Below are 14204 nucleotides of genomic sequence, written 5' to 3'. Positions count from 1 at the left end.
AGGTATGTCCTGTTGTTATTCCATTTTATTATTTTTTTAAATAAATAAATTTATTTATTTATTTTTGGCTGCATTGGGTCTTCGTTGCTGCACGCGGGCTTCCTCTAGTTGCGGCGAGCGGGGGCTACTCTTCTTTGCGGTGCGCGGGCTTCTCATGGCGGTGGCTGCTCTTGCTGCAGAGCACGGGCTCTAGGCGCGCAGGCTCACTAGCTGTGGCACGGAGGCTCAGTAGTTGTGGCTCACGGGCTCTAGAGCACAGGCTCAGTAGTTGTGGCGCATTGGCTTGCTCCGCAGCATGTGGGATCTTCCTGGACCAGGGCTCGAACCTGTGTCCCCTGCTTTGGCAGGCGGATTCTTAACCACTGCGCCACCAGGGAAGTCCCGTTACTCCATCTTAGAGGAGAGGGAACTGAGGCTCATAATGAAGGAGCTGCCAGAGATCTCCCAGTGAGCAAGTGGCAAGCTGGGCTTCACACCCAGCTCTTTCTGGTCCGGGAGCCCTGGTCTTAAGCTCTGTGCAAGAACCGAATCTTGAAAATAGGAAGCACCATGGAAGGTTTTCGTGAGGAGGTGCAACATGTTTGCACTAGGAAGGCCCTCCGGCTTCCTACTCACCTGAATCCTTCCCACCCTGTCTTTCAGGGCTCTGTCCTGCCCTCTGACCCCCAGCACTGGGAGCTGCTGGTGGCTTCCTATCCTCAGTGACTCAACAATTCAATCAAAATCTATTTATCAGTATTGGGAATAAGGGCGGCAACAGTCTTGCTTCAGTTGGTCACTGCGCAGTGGGAGAAGAGGGTGAAAAGAGAGGAATCAGGGAGGCGGGACAGCAGAATAGAGGGGCCCGTGGTTGTCCAGCGTCGAGGGCACAGGTCGAAGGCACATGGTGGGGTGAGGGACAGGAAGAGCTTGGCCAGCGGTGCACAAGGCAGGCGCGGGGGTCTGCCGAGGGAGGCGGCCCACTCTTCATCCCAGGCCGGTGGTCCTCCCCTCGCCCCCCCTCCCCCACAGCAGGCAGGAAGCGAGGACAGGGCGGGGGGCTTCTAACTACAGCTTCCGGTCTCCAGGGGCTAAGTGGTTGTCAGGATGTGGTCAGAGGGTGGGCGATCCTGTGGGGTGCCCATCAGCCCCAGATCTCCCCCCAGTGAAACCCAGTCCAAGGAAAAGCGATGCGACGGCCAAGCGAATGGAGCCTCAAGGCCAGCCCCACCGTCTCGCTGACACGATGTTCCCGGAACGCCTGCCCCCCAGAAGTCCTGGAACCCGCACTTCTGGCCCAAGTACCCAGAAATATCTTGTCCCCTTCCACACATTTCTGGGCCCCTCGTTTAGGATCTAGGTGAGCTAAAGAAACTGAAAGCCCCCTTCTCACAAGACGGGTCTGAGGCCCATCCCTCCCCTCCCTCCGCTTAGCCTCTGAGAGGGCCTGAGGCCCTCCCTCTGCTCGGCGGGTGTGGCAGGTGAGCCGTCTCCTTTAAGAGTGCACTGGGGAGAGGGAGCCGCAGGAATCTTAAGGAATCTGACCAGTTCCTTCGGCCCAAGAGTATTGTTGCCCTGGGCGGGGCTGTGGGCTTAAAAAGCTGGAACCCACCTGGGCTGGACGCAGCTCCAGGAGCCTCCTCAGACCAGCTCTCTGCACTCAGCTCTCAGGTGAGCAAGTTTCCACCAGGACTTCAGGGCTCCTAGGAAAAGGGGTGGGGGCAGAGGGGGTATCAGTCTGAGGAAGGGGTGGTAGCTGCCTGAGTATTCTCAGTAACGCGCATGTGTTTGGGGGACTGGAGGACTGGAGGCTGCCTGCTCTGTGCCCACTGTCATATGGAAGGAAGGTGGGGTGGAGGCTAGAGGAAACAGGAGCCAGTCTTTGGCCAAAGAATATGTAAAGTGGAGTTGTGACCCTCACGATCCAGGAATTCCAGGGTGGTGGAAGGGGCAGGGAGAGACAGATTGGCCAAAGGAGGGCCAGGTTTGGAAATTGCTCAGAGCCAACAGACCCCCATGTTCCCAAGGAGCGTGTTAATAGTTCCTCCTTCCTATGGCAAAAGGACCCGTGTACTTGTACATTTACTTATTGTAACACGTTTCAGTACTTAACTATGTGCTACGCGCTATTCTTAGGCTTAACATGTAGTAACTCATGTAATTCAGTTATAACCTTATGAGGTTGCTATTATAATTATCCTCATTTTTACAGGGCACTGAAGCACAGAGAGGTTAAGTAACCCAGCTGAGTCACACAGCTGTTAAGTGGCTGAGAGAGGAATTCTTTGGCACGTAATAACTGGGGTTGCAGTCTGGAACACTGACGACCCCTATGCCTGCCTGAGGCTAACAATAGGCAGAAAGCTGGTAGCGGTCTTATCTCAAGGACACAGCCACCCTAGGGACTAGTAAATGAAGATATGGATAGTTCCCACCCTAAGGAGAAAGAAGGAGCCATGTCCCACCCAACAGGCAGTTTCCTGCCAACAGCAGTCTGTACTCTGAGAGTGGAATTTGGGGCTACCTGGAGCAGGGCTTGGCCAGGGCTGAGGTGGGAGGCTCTTGCCTGTCCCTGGCACCTGTCCCTGGCACCTGCCCCTAATGCCTCCGCTTCCCCTGCCCAGCTGTTCACTCAGAGGAGTCCTGGGCATGCCCTAGGTGGAGGCTATCTTGGAATTCAGCCTGGTAGTGCCCCAGGCCCAGACCTTTGGATAGCCCGAGGCCTGACAACCTTAGCCCTTTAAGCCAGGGGTCAGGAAGGCAGGCACCAAAGCCTGAGTTAGAACAGCAGCCCTGCTCTCCTGATGGTGTGTCAGGCATCTGATTACGAGATTTTAACAAAACCTCATATGGCACTTACTATGCACAGGCACTGCTCTAAGCACTTAACTCCACAAGGCATTACTATTATCATCTCTAGACAAGGAAACAAATTAGTAACTTTTCCAAGTCGACCCCATAAGCAAGGGCAGCCTTGAGATTTGTGCCACCAAGTGCCGTGAGCCTGGGGCCGGTCGGGGCTGTCTGACCCCAGCCTGCCCCCTTCCCCTGCAGCCTAGTCCTGCCGCTGTGTCATGGAGGGAGTGGTCCGGGGCCTTCTCCTCCTGCTGGCAGGTGAGTCCTCCCAGAGGTGACCCTGCTGTCACTCACCCACCCACCCACCAAGGCTGTGAAAACCAGGACAGCATCTCACAAAGGGGGCCTGATGTTGAATGAATGTGTTTTCATTTCAACTGTCAACTTAAAGAGAAACATAAAGGAAGTAACGGTACAGGTAGGAAGTAGCTATTGCAAAAGTTACCCAGGTTAATGGAACTTTGGGAGCTAACCATCTGTTGGTGTGAAGAGAACAGCATTCCCTACTTCTTTAGGAGGCAGAGCATTAGCCAGGACCTGTGTAGAAAGCTTTTCAGGAGAGGGTAAAAAGATACCAACACACCATCCCATTTTGAGTGTAAGAAAGAATAGCAGGAAGCCTGAGAAATTGCTGGAAGGGCTGGGGGGTGGGGACCGAGGGCGGGGGTGGGGGTGGGGGCGGGCACAAAGACCAGGAAGTAGGAGACAAAATCCCAGGTCTGTTTGGGGGTGGGGAAGGTGTGAGGAAAGGAACCGGTGACCTCAGGGCCCCTTCATCCCACCTCCCCAGAGTCCCAACGAAGCTGGCTGTCCTTGCGCCTCTAGGCTGGGGTCCTGGCTGCTGATTCATTTTGAGACCAGTGCCATGAATTAACAGCCAATCCCTCTGCTTCTCTCACCCAGGCCTGCCCGTCCTGGAAGCCAATGACCTGGTTGGTGAGTAAGGCCCCAAACTGCCCTGCTGGCCCTGCCTTAGCTGGCCCTAAGACCCCACATCCTGCCTCCTGGCTCTGGTCCTTATTTATTTTTTTCATGTTTTCTTTCCTGCAGATAAAGGCAGTCCCTTCTACTATGGTAAGAGCTGATATCCCTTGCCCCCCACCCCTACCCTTGCCTATCCTGGACCTCTTTGCTAGGGGTTGGTGAGGGGTGATGTGGAGCCCAGTGTAGACAGAAAGGGGCTTGAGGGAACAGGGAAGGAGGGGCAGGATGGGGCTGAGACTGGGGATTAAAGAACCAGAGTCATCGTCATCGTCGTCATCGACCAGAAGAGTGACAGGCCGACTCATAACATGGTCTTTGGGAGAACTTCATTCCAGCAAGGAGGTAAGGTGCCCACAGGATGTTTAGGAAGACTTCCGGGGAAAGGGGCTAGAGGCACCTGGTTAATCTCCTTTCTTCAACTCACTCTCTCTTGCCTTCCCCAGGACCAGCTCCTTGCTGCCTGACAACGCCCCAAGCAGGTTTCCGCTCGCTCTGCCTGGCACTGTCCCCCAACACAGTCCTCATGTGCTCCAGGTCTCAGCTCAAATGCCACCTTTCAGAAAAGCCTTCCTGGATCATTCTTCAAAGCCCATTCTTTTTCTGTGCTCTTCTGCTTGTTTTTTCTTCCTATCACTTGTTCCCACCAGATATTAGATGATGTACTTACTGGCTTGTCTTTCTTGTTGCCTGGAATGTAAGTGCATCTGTACAAGCAGGTGGTCATAACTATCTGTTGAACGACTGGGCTGGAGCCAGGCTGGTGCCAGCTCACTCTCTATGCTCCTCTAGACTGGGAAGGCCTGCAGCTGGGCGGGGTGATCTGTGCGGCGCTCCTGTGCATCGCTGGAATCTTGTTCGCCCTGAGTGAGCAGTGGGACTGGCGGGGCCGGGGTGGGGGTGGGGAGCGGGTGGGAAGGGGGTGGCTCAGGCTCCCCGGGCTCTTTGAACTGGCTGTCTCTTCCTTCACAGGTGGCAAATGCAAATGCAAGCAAGATCATAAGCACAGGTGAGACAGGGCCCTGTTGTGTGCACCTTGAGCAGAGCAGAGCTATTTGGCGGTAAAGCCCTACAATTTGGAGAAAGAGGACAGCCCCCGGGCTGTCCTTGGGCTTGCAGTGGGATTTGTCATTCACAGATCATCAACCCTGAAGGACCCCAAATCAGGGAAAGCTCTGACCCTTCGTATTGTGTAAAGTGGCACCAGGAATCTTGGTGGGGGAAAAGGACAGAGGCTTGAGGATGCTAATCTGACGTGTTCCTTTCTCAGCTCCTTACCCGAGAAAGCTGTTCCACTCATCACTCCAGGTGAGACAGGCTTCGAGAGGCTTCCAGGCACTCAGGCAGGATAGCCATATAATTTGAGACTGCCTGAGCCAGCCTGCCTTGGGGTCACCTGAGGCTGAGGGGGGTGTCCGTGGAGTGACCCAGTTTGTGAAGATCTGACCTCCATTCTCTCCACAGGCTCTGCCAGTACCTGCTGAGCACAGGACCGGCTTCACGGCACTTCCTGCACCAGCTCCCATACTGTCCCCTCCCCCTTGGGGGACTTTACCCTTCATGATGGCCTTTCTCTCTGAGGGTGGGCCCTTAGGCTCCCTTATGCTCAGGAGGCTGTCCAGAGCTTATTTCTAAATTAAACTTTTCTCCTCCCTCCTGTGGTCTTATGACCTTCTGTGTGTCTGGTTAGGGACAGGCAGGCTGGAAAGGGACAAGGAAATCTTGCTCAGGAAAGTCCAGGCCCCTCAGTGGGAGGGGGGGGTGTCCCATAGATTGCTGATGCATCCTGTTGCCACATATCTGTCCTGAAGCCATTCCCAGCATGCCCCCCACTTTGAGGACCTCCTGATAATTGATCTCCTGCCTCACCCATGCATGATGCAAGACATCTCAATGTTCTATCAAAGAACCTTACAATTTCCACACCTTGCCTGGAGACCTTGTAAGTCCCGATGACCCAGATACCCATGACATCCTGTAACCTAGAATGATCCCCAGTCGTTTGCCCTCTGCTAAGACCCCACCTCACTCAGTGAGTGCTCACACAGCCCAGGAAATGGAGCAATTTCTTCACTAACTCACCCCAGTAAAACCCTATGAAATTCTCAGACCAACCCATGAACCCTTCCCCCACTCTAGGTAATGTCCCGTGAGACCCCCACTATAAGCAACATCCCAGCAAGCCCTGCATAGTGCATTTTAGAAACAAAACCCATCCATGCCAATCTGGGTCTCAGTATGTCCAAAGTCCATTTCTGGAATACCTCACTTGAAAGGCTCCAGCATGCACGGGGTGAGGCTGGGGAAACGGCTCTCCCACCTGGGCAGCCTGTTCATCCTGCAGCCTCACCCCGCTTGCCAACCTCCATATCCTAAGGTGGGAGGAGCTGAGGCATACTGGCAGAGACCCTGGGGTGGAGACAGGCTGGGGCAGCAGACGTCTGCCCTGTCCCTGCCAGGCAGTGGCTCACAGTCTGGGACTGGGCTGATGGGGCAGCCACCTGTCTTGGTGTTGCTTCAAGCCAGCTCTCTAATGGTGCCCTGCTCCAAACCTTCCACCCATTTCCCAGCGTGGTACTAGATCCTCTGGAAAGTATAGTGGATCCAAGACTTGTTGGCTGTAGTCAGGAGGCCAGCACAAGGGATTCTAGATGCTGAGGACCCCACTTCCTGGTCTGCAGCCCTCCCAGGCCCTGAGATCTAAAAACGAGGGTCACAGGAACTTCCCTGGTGGTCCAGTGGGTAAGACTGCGCACTCCCAATGCAGGGGGCCCGGGTTCAATCCCTGGTCGGGGAACTATATCCCACACGCATGCCGCAACAAAGATCTCGTGTGCTGCAACTAAGACCCAGTGTGGCCTAAATAAATAAAAATGAGGATCACAGACCTGTTTAGGGCCCTTGAATAGGTCACATAAGCAGGATGAGGGGACAGTTCCAAGGCTGGCCCAGAGCTACAGCAGGAACTCCAAGAACCTGAGTGGGACTCAGGATACCTGGCTGAAATTGCATCCACTCACGGTCCAAGGTAGGTGAGGGAAGTGTGGCAGGGAGCTACGGGGGGCCTCTTAGGCCTTTAAGATCCCAGCATTCTGAACCAGATACATGCTATGAAGAAAGTAAAACAAGCGTGCTGCAGCGGCTGGGTGCATGGGCAGCAGTGGGTGATGTGGTCAGGTCAAGAAGTGACATCTGAGCTGAATCCTCTAAGGTGAATGGTGGGAGGGGCCAGCTGCGCAAACTTCTTTCCTGGTAGAGGGAACAATGGTTTCTTGCCTTTTGAGGACCAGAGGAACGTCGGTGTGACTGGCACGTAAGTGATGAGATCAACGAGGAAGCAGGTGCGGCCACTGCAGGGAGAATTTTGCCCCATCCTGAGCTGGGAATCAATCGGGGGACCCGGATCTGCGCATGCGGCGGCAGGAAGAAGGCAGGAGCGCAGGCGCGCAGATCCCAAGGAATGGCGTAGCCCGGACGCGCCGCAGCGTCATCCGCCCAAAGGCAGCCTCCGACCCCGCCTTTTCGTCCTGGGGAGTGGGGTGCATGTCCCTCTCCTCCTTGGACACAGGAGGATGCTGGTGTGAATGGGTTGCATTGGAGAATGTAAAAATGAGCTCCGCCTAAGAAAGCAAAGTCTGTGGCCTTACGTGGGGCTAGAGTGGCAGACGCGGAAGCGATATTGGCAGAACGCCCCCTTCTGAGTGACCGACAACTGCTTTCTTTTAGAAACTCGGGTTCCTACCATCACAAACGGTGAGATGCTCTGCTGTTTGAAATCCAATCAGTAAGAAGAAAACCCCATGCTGCCAGGGTAACCTAAATCACTTTGACGCGAGATTCAGCTTCAGTTCCTACCCGGGCGACCAGCCCCGGAAGAGGGGTTTCTGGCGCAATATTCCACATCCATCTTAACGGTTTGGTTTCCCAGCTCCGCTTTGCGGTGGAGACCAGCTACACACAGTCATGATCTACTTTCAGCCTGCCAAACAGCCTGTCCAATTTCGCCTGAACAAACGCCAGTTTCCTCACGTCCCATGAGCAACCGAAGGGACCTACGACCCCCATACCCCCAACGTGTGCAGCTCCGTCATTGTCAAGTCAGTGAGCCTGGCTTTCTACAGTACAGGCTCCTGCCTGTTGGTTTAGGCTGATTCTACCTGTCCAACCAAGGCTGGGGCAAGGGGCTCATGGAGGGCATCTGGGAGCCTGGGTTAATCATGGTTGGGAAAAGTCACGGACTGTGATGGGAAGGTGGCAGGAGAGAGCCATGCAGGATGGAGGCAGTGTTAGCCTGTGAGTCTGGCACATGGGCCCTGGAGTTGGGCTGCTGATTCCCAAGGGAAATAAGCTCTCCTCTCTTCCCTCCCAGGAGTAGGGAGTGGGAAAGGTAGTCAGTCATAGGACGGGAGGAGCCTCTGCCCAGGCTTCACCGTGTGGAATTACTTGCTGTGCCTCAGAGACCCCTTCCTTGGGCCTGTTTTCCCTGGGGAACAGGGGGTTGGGAGTGTAGGGAGGCTGGCTTTGTCTCAATTCCCACCTCTTGTCATCTCCTAGATGAGGGGCTGACCAGGAAAGAACCAGAGAAAGCAAAGGGTAATTGAACACTTAGTACTTTATGGGCACTGTTACAAACACTTCACACGTGTTGATTTTCCCAGCAGCCTATGTGATGTGGATTCATATTATGCCCACTGTGCATAAGAGACCTAGGTTCTCACAGGTCATCTTACTCCTGAGCCATTTCTGAACGACTAGGCTACACTGCCTTTTCTGGTATTTATCACTATCTGAGAGAGACCCCAAGGACTGTACCTTCTTGGGGACTATGTATCCCTCCCCACTTTTTATTTAAACAATCTTATTTTTTTCCGAATGCAAGCATCTCTCATGCTTATTACAGAAAACTGGAACATTACAGAGATAGCTCACTTAGAAGATAAACCAAATTCTAACCCAGCACTCAGAAATAATCAAGGATAAAAGTCTGTTATACAATCAGAGTATTCTGTAATTCTCTGGAGCTCCAGATTGTTACATGAACCAATAGTTCATTACTTTGTTTTGCTGAGTAGTAGTCCCAGGCAGTGTTGTATTAATGAACACAGCTTGGGTTGCAGCCTTACCTCAGGGCACTGCGCTTCCCTCCCTCTGCTGGACATTGTCCCAATTCCCCAGCATCCCTGCATCACCAATTCCCTTCCTCCTTTAGGCCCTGCCCTTTGCCGGGCCACTCTATAGCTGTACCACCAACATGTGAGCTCTCATCACTGTTCACTGCTTCTTCTCTTTGTACTCGGCCCTAATTCACATACTACTTATATTTTACTGATTTATTTGATATGGTCTCCTACCCCTACAATAATGTAAATTCAAATTGGCACCTGAAGAATTTTCTGAGTTTGGGCTCACAGGTTTACTTGTTTTCAGATTGTTGTTTTATGATTCCCACCGAATGCATATTGGTCATTTTAGGCTTCTCATCTTCTCAGGGTAATTTTAAGAAATCTGGTTGAATTCCTTCCACCAATCCCCTCACAGATAATAACAACACACAGGTCTTATAGTCATCCTATGCCTACAACTTAAGTACACAATATCCGGTACCCTACCAAAAATATCCATGCATAAAAGACAAACTTAAGCCAGACAGACAACATAAACACAGAAATGCAGATGTTGGAACGATCAGACTTTAAAAACTGTCAGTAATGTGTTCAAGGAATGAGCTATATGGAGATTTTCAGAAGAAAATTAAACCTGTGTTTTTGGTTAAATTGTGTCCTCCAAAAAGGTATGTTCAATTCCTAATCCCCAGTACTTGAGACTGTGACCTTATTTGGAAATAGAATCTTTGCAGATATAATCATTTTAAAAAGAGGTCATACTGGATTAGGATGGACCCTAATTCAATGACTGGTGTCCCCCTAAAAGGAGGACAATTTGGACACAGGGAGAAGGCCGTGTGCCACCCCATGCAGAGAGGGAAGAATGCAGCTGCAAGCTAAAGAACACCAAGACTGCCGGCAGGCACCGAGGCTAGAAGAGGCAAGGATTCTTCCTCAGGGACTTCAGAGGGAGAATGGCCTTGCGTGCACCTTAATTTTGGCTTCTTGCCACCAGAATTGTGAAAAAATTAATTTTTCTACATTATGTAAAAAAATTAAGAAAATTTTACAACTAAAAGTTCATCAGTTCTTAAACATAACAGATGTTTAACAACCAATTAGACTTAGCTGAAGAGAACGGGTGATTGGAAGATAGATAAAAGGAATAAAGACACACAAGAAGGAAAAAGTATTAAATAAAATCCAACATTTACTAGCGATTAAAAAATAAATTTATACTAAACCTTAAGTAAATGGAAATCTCCTAAATAAAGGGTATGCAACCAAAAACCAGTATTTTAATGGAGGAATATTATTGAAAGCTTTCAATAAGATGCCCTCTGACCCCAAATGTTCAGCATCACATTTCCTAATGATAAAAAATAAACTTACCTTTCTTTGCAACAAGGCAAAGAAAAAAGTGCATAAGGATTAGAAAGAAATTAATCAAAATGTCATTATTTGCAAATGTCATGACTTTGTAGAAAATCCAAAGAATCTACATTTAAATCAGCATAGGTAAAAGATTTTAGCAAGACCACAAAGGTCAATATAAAAATCCAGTTTTGTTTTGTTTTTTTTAATCCTTGTATTTCTAGTCCCAGGAACAAACTCTCAGCAAGAGAAATTTAAAAGACACCATTTAAAATATAATAAAATACCTAGAAACAAGTCTAACAAAATGTCCAAGAATTTTTACACAAAAACTAAAATCAAAACTCAGATACCGTAGAAGAGCTTCAGGACTTGATGCAACTGCTAACACTCAGTGCAGGGTGAGCACAGTACATCCAGGAGCTGCTTTGAATAGTAAACGGCTCCCTGCTGCAGAGAACGTCGTGTTGATTCCTACCACTCAGGGGCTGAGCTGCCAGTGTGTAGTGAGACATCAGAGACACCACACAAAACCATTTAGAACAGATACCTGGATGATGGAGCCTACTCTGTCCTTCGTAGCAGATGGCAGAGCAGCTTGCAGAATCCAGGCAGCCTTCTAGTCACCTGGTAATTGGGTATGAGCACTATTTTCAAGTGTAAAATAAGGTTTCTCCAAATCCAAAAGGTCCTACCAACAGTTATGCCTCTTTCTTGGTGATGCAGTATCTTGACCTTTCCATTGGAGGAAATGTTCCAGTTCTGCCCAGGTCCAGAGGTCAGCAAACATTTCCTATAAAGGCTCAGAGAGTAAGTGTCTGCTAGGCTTTGTGGGCCACATGGTCTCTGATGAAACTACTCATCTATCTGCCGGTGTAGCTCAAGAGCAGGCTAGACAAAATAAACGAATGCACATGGCTGTGTACCAATAAAACATTAATTATACATACAGGCAGCAGGCCAGATTTGGCCCATGGACCCTAGTTAGCCAATCCCTGCCCAAAACCGTTAGACCCTGAAAATGTCCCTGACATGGCAGAGCCCTGAATTCTTCCACCCCCGAGCACACAGGTAGGTGTCTTCCTAAGGCATCCCAAGTACTCACTGCTTCCTCCTCACCAAGACCAATGAGCATGTCATCAATATAGTGGATCATGGCAAGGTGATCAATGTCTCTCCAGACTGTATTGTAACAGAGAACAGGAGTTATACACACTTGGAAAAAGACAGGGAATGTGTTCTGATGTCCATGTTATAAGGTCATTAAAAAAAAATCTTTTGCTTGACTCTGTTTGAAAAGAACATATTCGCTAGGTCAGGGGCTTCCCAAGCTCCAGAGGCTTGTTGATCTATCCGGGCAAACACGCCACATTAAGCACTGAGCTGTGACTGGGGCAACTACACGGTTAAGTTCCTGGTCTTTCGCTATCTGCTGGAATCCATCTGCTCTTTCTGGGGAACAGGCAGGCAAATAAAAAGGGCTAGGCTTGCCTTTTTATTACGTGTTTCAGCATGGCCCTAACCCCAGACATTGCACACACATCACAGAATCTTTGTTCACTGTCTTGGATGGGGAATGCCTTCTGAGAGGTTCCTCTTGGCCTTTCCTACCATGATGACTCTTCACAAGCCAGGGACCCAGTGTGAGGTATCTGTCAACTGCCTAGGGTACCCCTTCCCACTCACTCAGGAAGATAACCTAAGGGGTCTGCAAACCTGTTTAACCCACAATGAAATGAACATGTCCCCTTGTCTTCCTATGCTCCCAATCTTAACAGAAGGACCATGATCGCACTTTGGATCCCCTGGTATCAGTATCAACTCAGACCCCCTATCCAACAGCATATATAAGAGACTCGGGTCATTTCCTACCCCTGGCCGCAGAGAGGAAGATGTATAGAATCTTTATTACATAGTTGTTGCAATGCTGTCAGGCCCTTCCTCCACTCCAGTTGATGGTCTCTGGGACTGAGACCTGGCTCTGTTCTGGAAATAAATGTAACAGACCTCAGAGCTGTGCCTGTATGACCCCTGGACACACAGAGGTCTGACAGCCTTCACCACAGATCTGGCCGGGTAAAGGCTCCTCCTGCCTTTCGGGTTTTGGTGCCCATCATGACAATTATGCTTACCTCACCATCTGATGATTGCCACCACCTGATCTCTGCTCTTCTGGAATCCTTTTACCCCTATTTTCTCCTACTGCCAACCCTGGCCAAGAGCTTCCATTAATGTCTCAAAATGCTGGTGCACCTCACCAGCACGTTATCGAATTTAGTGGAATGTCCTTGGATCCTTCCAGGAGAACATCTTTTAGCTGTTGTTTTTTCTGGCCTTAAATACTAATCTTCTCTAGCATGCCCACCCGAGTCCCCCAACCCCCTTTCTCAACACCCAGCATCTCTTCCTCCTATAGGCCATCGTCTCCAAGCTTCAAGGGTCAACTCTAGATTAGGATGGGCTCCAAGAATGCTTAGAATTTATATCCTGAGTCACAAGAGATGCCCCACATCAATCGTTTTATACTCAACCCTCTGGCCCAGCATCCTCAAGATCCCCTTGTGTGCTACGGCTCCTGTTCATACATACTAATCAGGCCCTGCAGTTTCCTTCTGTGCCACACTCAGTCCTGAGACTAGTTTTCTGAAACAGGAGTCAGTCATTTCCTTTAAGGGGCTAGAAATAGTAAAAATTCTGCAGGCCAAGGGAAATTTGAAGTTTTCACAAATTTTTTTTTGGATAAAACTAAAACACTAAGAGCAGTATTTTGTACTACAGGTCTGCTAATAAGAACGGTATTCTTTTGGGAGAGATTCTAATTAATCGGGGTTTCCTGCCACCAAATTGACTCAACTGGAAACCATTCTTAGCTCACGAGTTATACTATATACTAAACCATATGGCAGGCTGGATTTGGCTTACCAGCAGTTTGCCAGCTCATTCTTCCAGCAGACTTGGAGAGCAGATATTATCTGATCAACCACATACCTCAGGTGATGCCTCTGGATAAGTCTTTCTTCTAATAAGAGGCACCAAAGCAACTGCTGCTGGCCCAGAAATTTGAGTCACTATGGGATTTAAGGGCATCTAGCACATTCCCAATTTCCCACCCCAGGTTCTTGGAGCCCACTCCTTCCATATCTGAACCTCAAAATTAGCAAAGATTTACGGGGAATAAACGTACTCCTTGAAACTTCACTGCCCTATTAAGCCTTGGTCTTTTTTTGCGGTACGCGGGCCTCTCACTGCTGTGGCCTCCCCCGTTGCGGAGCACACGCTCCGGACGCGCAGGTCCAGCCGCCATGGCCCACGGGCCCGTGGGATCTTCCCGGACCAGGGCACGAACCCGCATCCCCTGCTTCGGCAGGCGGACTCCCAACCACTGCAACACCAGGGAAGCCCAAGCCTTGGTCTTTTAATCACATCCTAGACCTTGCCATCACAGGTTTCATGAACTCCCAGGTTTTCTGCCTGGGTTTCTCTGGGTCTTCCTCACAACCCAGATGGCCTTTGCTTCCCTGCAGTGGACTGTCACTCATGAGATGAGCAGACTGTGAACACAGCCTAGAACAGATGCGTGGTCTCTGCACAACTCACCTGTCCCCCAAATATGCTATGCAGTCTTCTCAGTTGACCTTCCCAGTTCTGCCTCTGGCATTACTGGGTTATGCTGCTGCCCTATCTCCAGCCACCTGAGTCTGTAGAACACTAGTGGGAAGAATGGCAGGGTGGGGTTGTGAAGCCCAAAAAAGCCAGGAAAGGCCTAAGACTCTCCAATCTACCTATAAAACCATCCGAGGCTTGGCTAACACAGCAGCTTCTCTGTAAATGAGGCCAGTGTCTTAAAATGAAGACACCATACAAAGATCCTATTAATGCTGGTGAAACTTGGGTAACTGGGCTACATTG

The 14204-nt window shown here is 50.3% G+C and overlaps 2 protein-coding genes across 8 annotated transcripts in view; one reads left to right on the top strand and one right to left on the bottom strand.

The window, feature by feature from the left end:
* Positions 1–7249, bottom strand: part of RASGEF1A (RasGEF domain family member 1A) — a 276356-nt gene extending 269107 nt beyond the window's left edge. Inside the window, exons 1-2 of one of the 3 annotated variants that reach the window (XM_073793596.1) lie at positions 7093–7249; positions 1592–1682 (exon numbers count right to left, since the gene is read on the bottom strand). The gene's annotated coding sequence lies outside the window, so the exon portion shown is untranslated. Of the gene's footprint in view, positions 1–1591; positions 1683–4486; positions 4600–6704; positions 7073–7092 lie in introns of those variants that run through there. The other 2 variants (XM_073793593.1, XM_073793591.1) reach the window with 2 other exon arrangements.
* Positions 1436–5470, top strand: FXYD4 (FXYD domain containing ion transport regulator 4). Of its 5 annotated transcripts, none has more exons than XR_004522573.2 (8): positions 1436–1650; positions 3034–3093; positions 3739–3771; positions 3886–3909; positions 4609–4683; positions 4789–4825; positions 4955–5124; positions 5281–5470. XR_004522573.2 is itself a non-coding variant. In XM_033842120.2 (8 exons), the coding sequence occupies exons 2-8, from the start codon at positions 3054–3056 to the stop codon at positions 5298–5300; spliced, it is 267 nt and encodes an 88-aa protein (XP_033698011.1). In that variant the 5' UTR covers positions 1436–1650; positions 3034–3053; the 3' UTR covers positions 5301–5470. The 5 variants fall into 5 exon arrangements, 1 of the variants encoding a protein (XP_033698011.1); XM_033842120.2 differs by having other exon boundaries at positions 5087–5124; XR_012326656.1 differs by lacking the exons at positions 1436–1650; positions 3034–3093 and having other exon boundaries at positions 3563–3771; positions 3886–4161; positions 4789–5124.
* Positions 7250–14204: the final 6955 nt, after the last annotated feature.

The sequence above is a fragment of the Tursiops truncatus genome, chromosome 16 (assembly GCF_011762595.2).
Source record: "Tursiops truncatus isolate mTurTru1 chromosome 16, mTurTru1.mat.Y, whole genome shotgun sequence".
NCBI classification, from domain to species: domain Eukaryota; kingdom Metazoa; phylum Chordata; class Mammalia; order Artiodactyla; family Delphinidae; genus Tursiops; species Tursiops truncatus.
Note: the sequence above shows the minus strand (reverse complement) of the source record. Positions and strands in the feature narration are given on the sequence as shown.

Excerpts from the sequence above, each read along its gene's own strand:
- FXYD4 (XM_033842120.2), top strand. The coding sequence starts at position 3,054 with ATGGAGGGAGTGGTCCGGGGCCTTCTCCTCCTGCTGGCAG. Across the intron at positions 3,772-3,885 it reads GGAAGCCAATGACCTGGTTG|ATAAAGGCAGTCCCTTCTAC; the intron begins GTGAGTAAGGCC and ends TCTTTCCTGCAG. Across the intron at positions 5,125-5,280 it reads TGTTCCACTCATCACTCCAG|GCTCTGCCAGTACCTGCTGA; the intron begins GTGAGACAGGCT and ends TTCTCTCCACAG.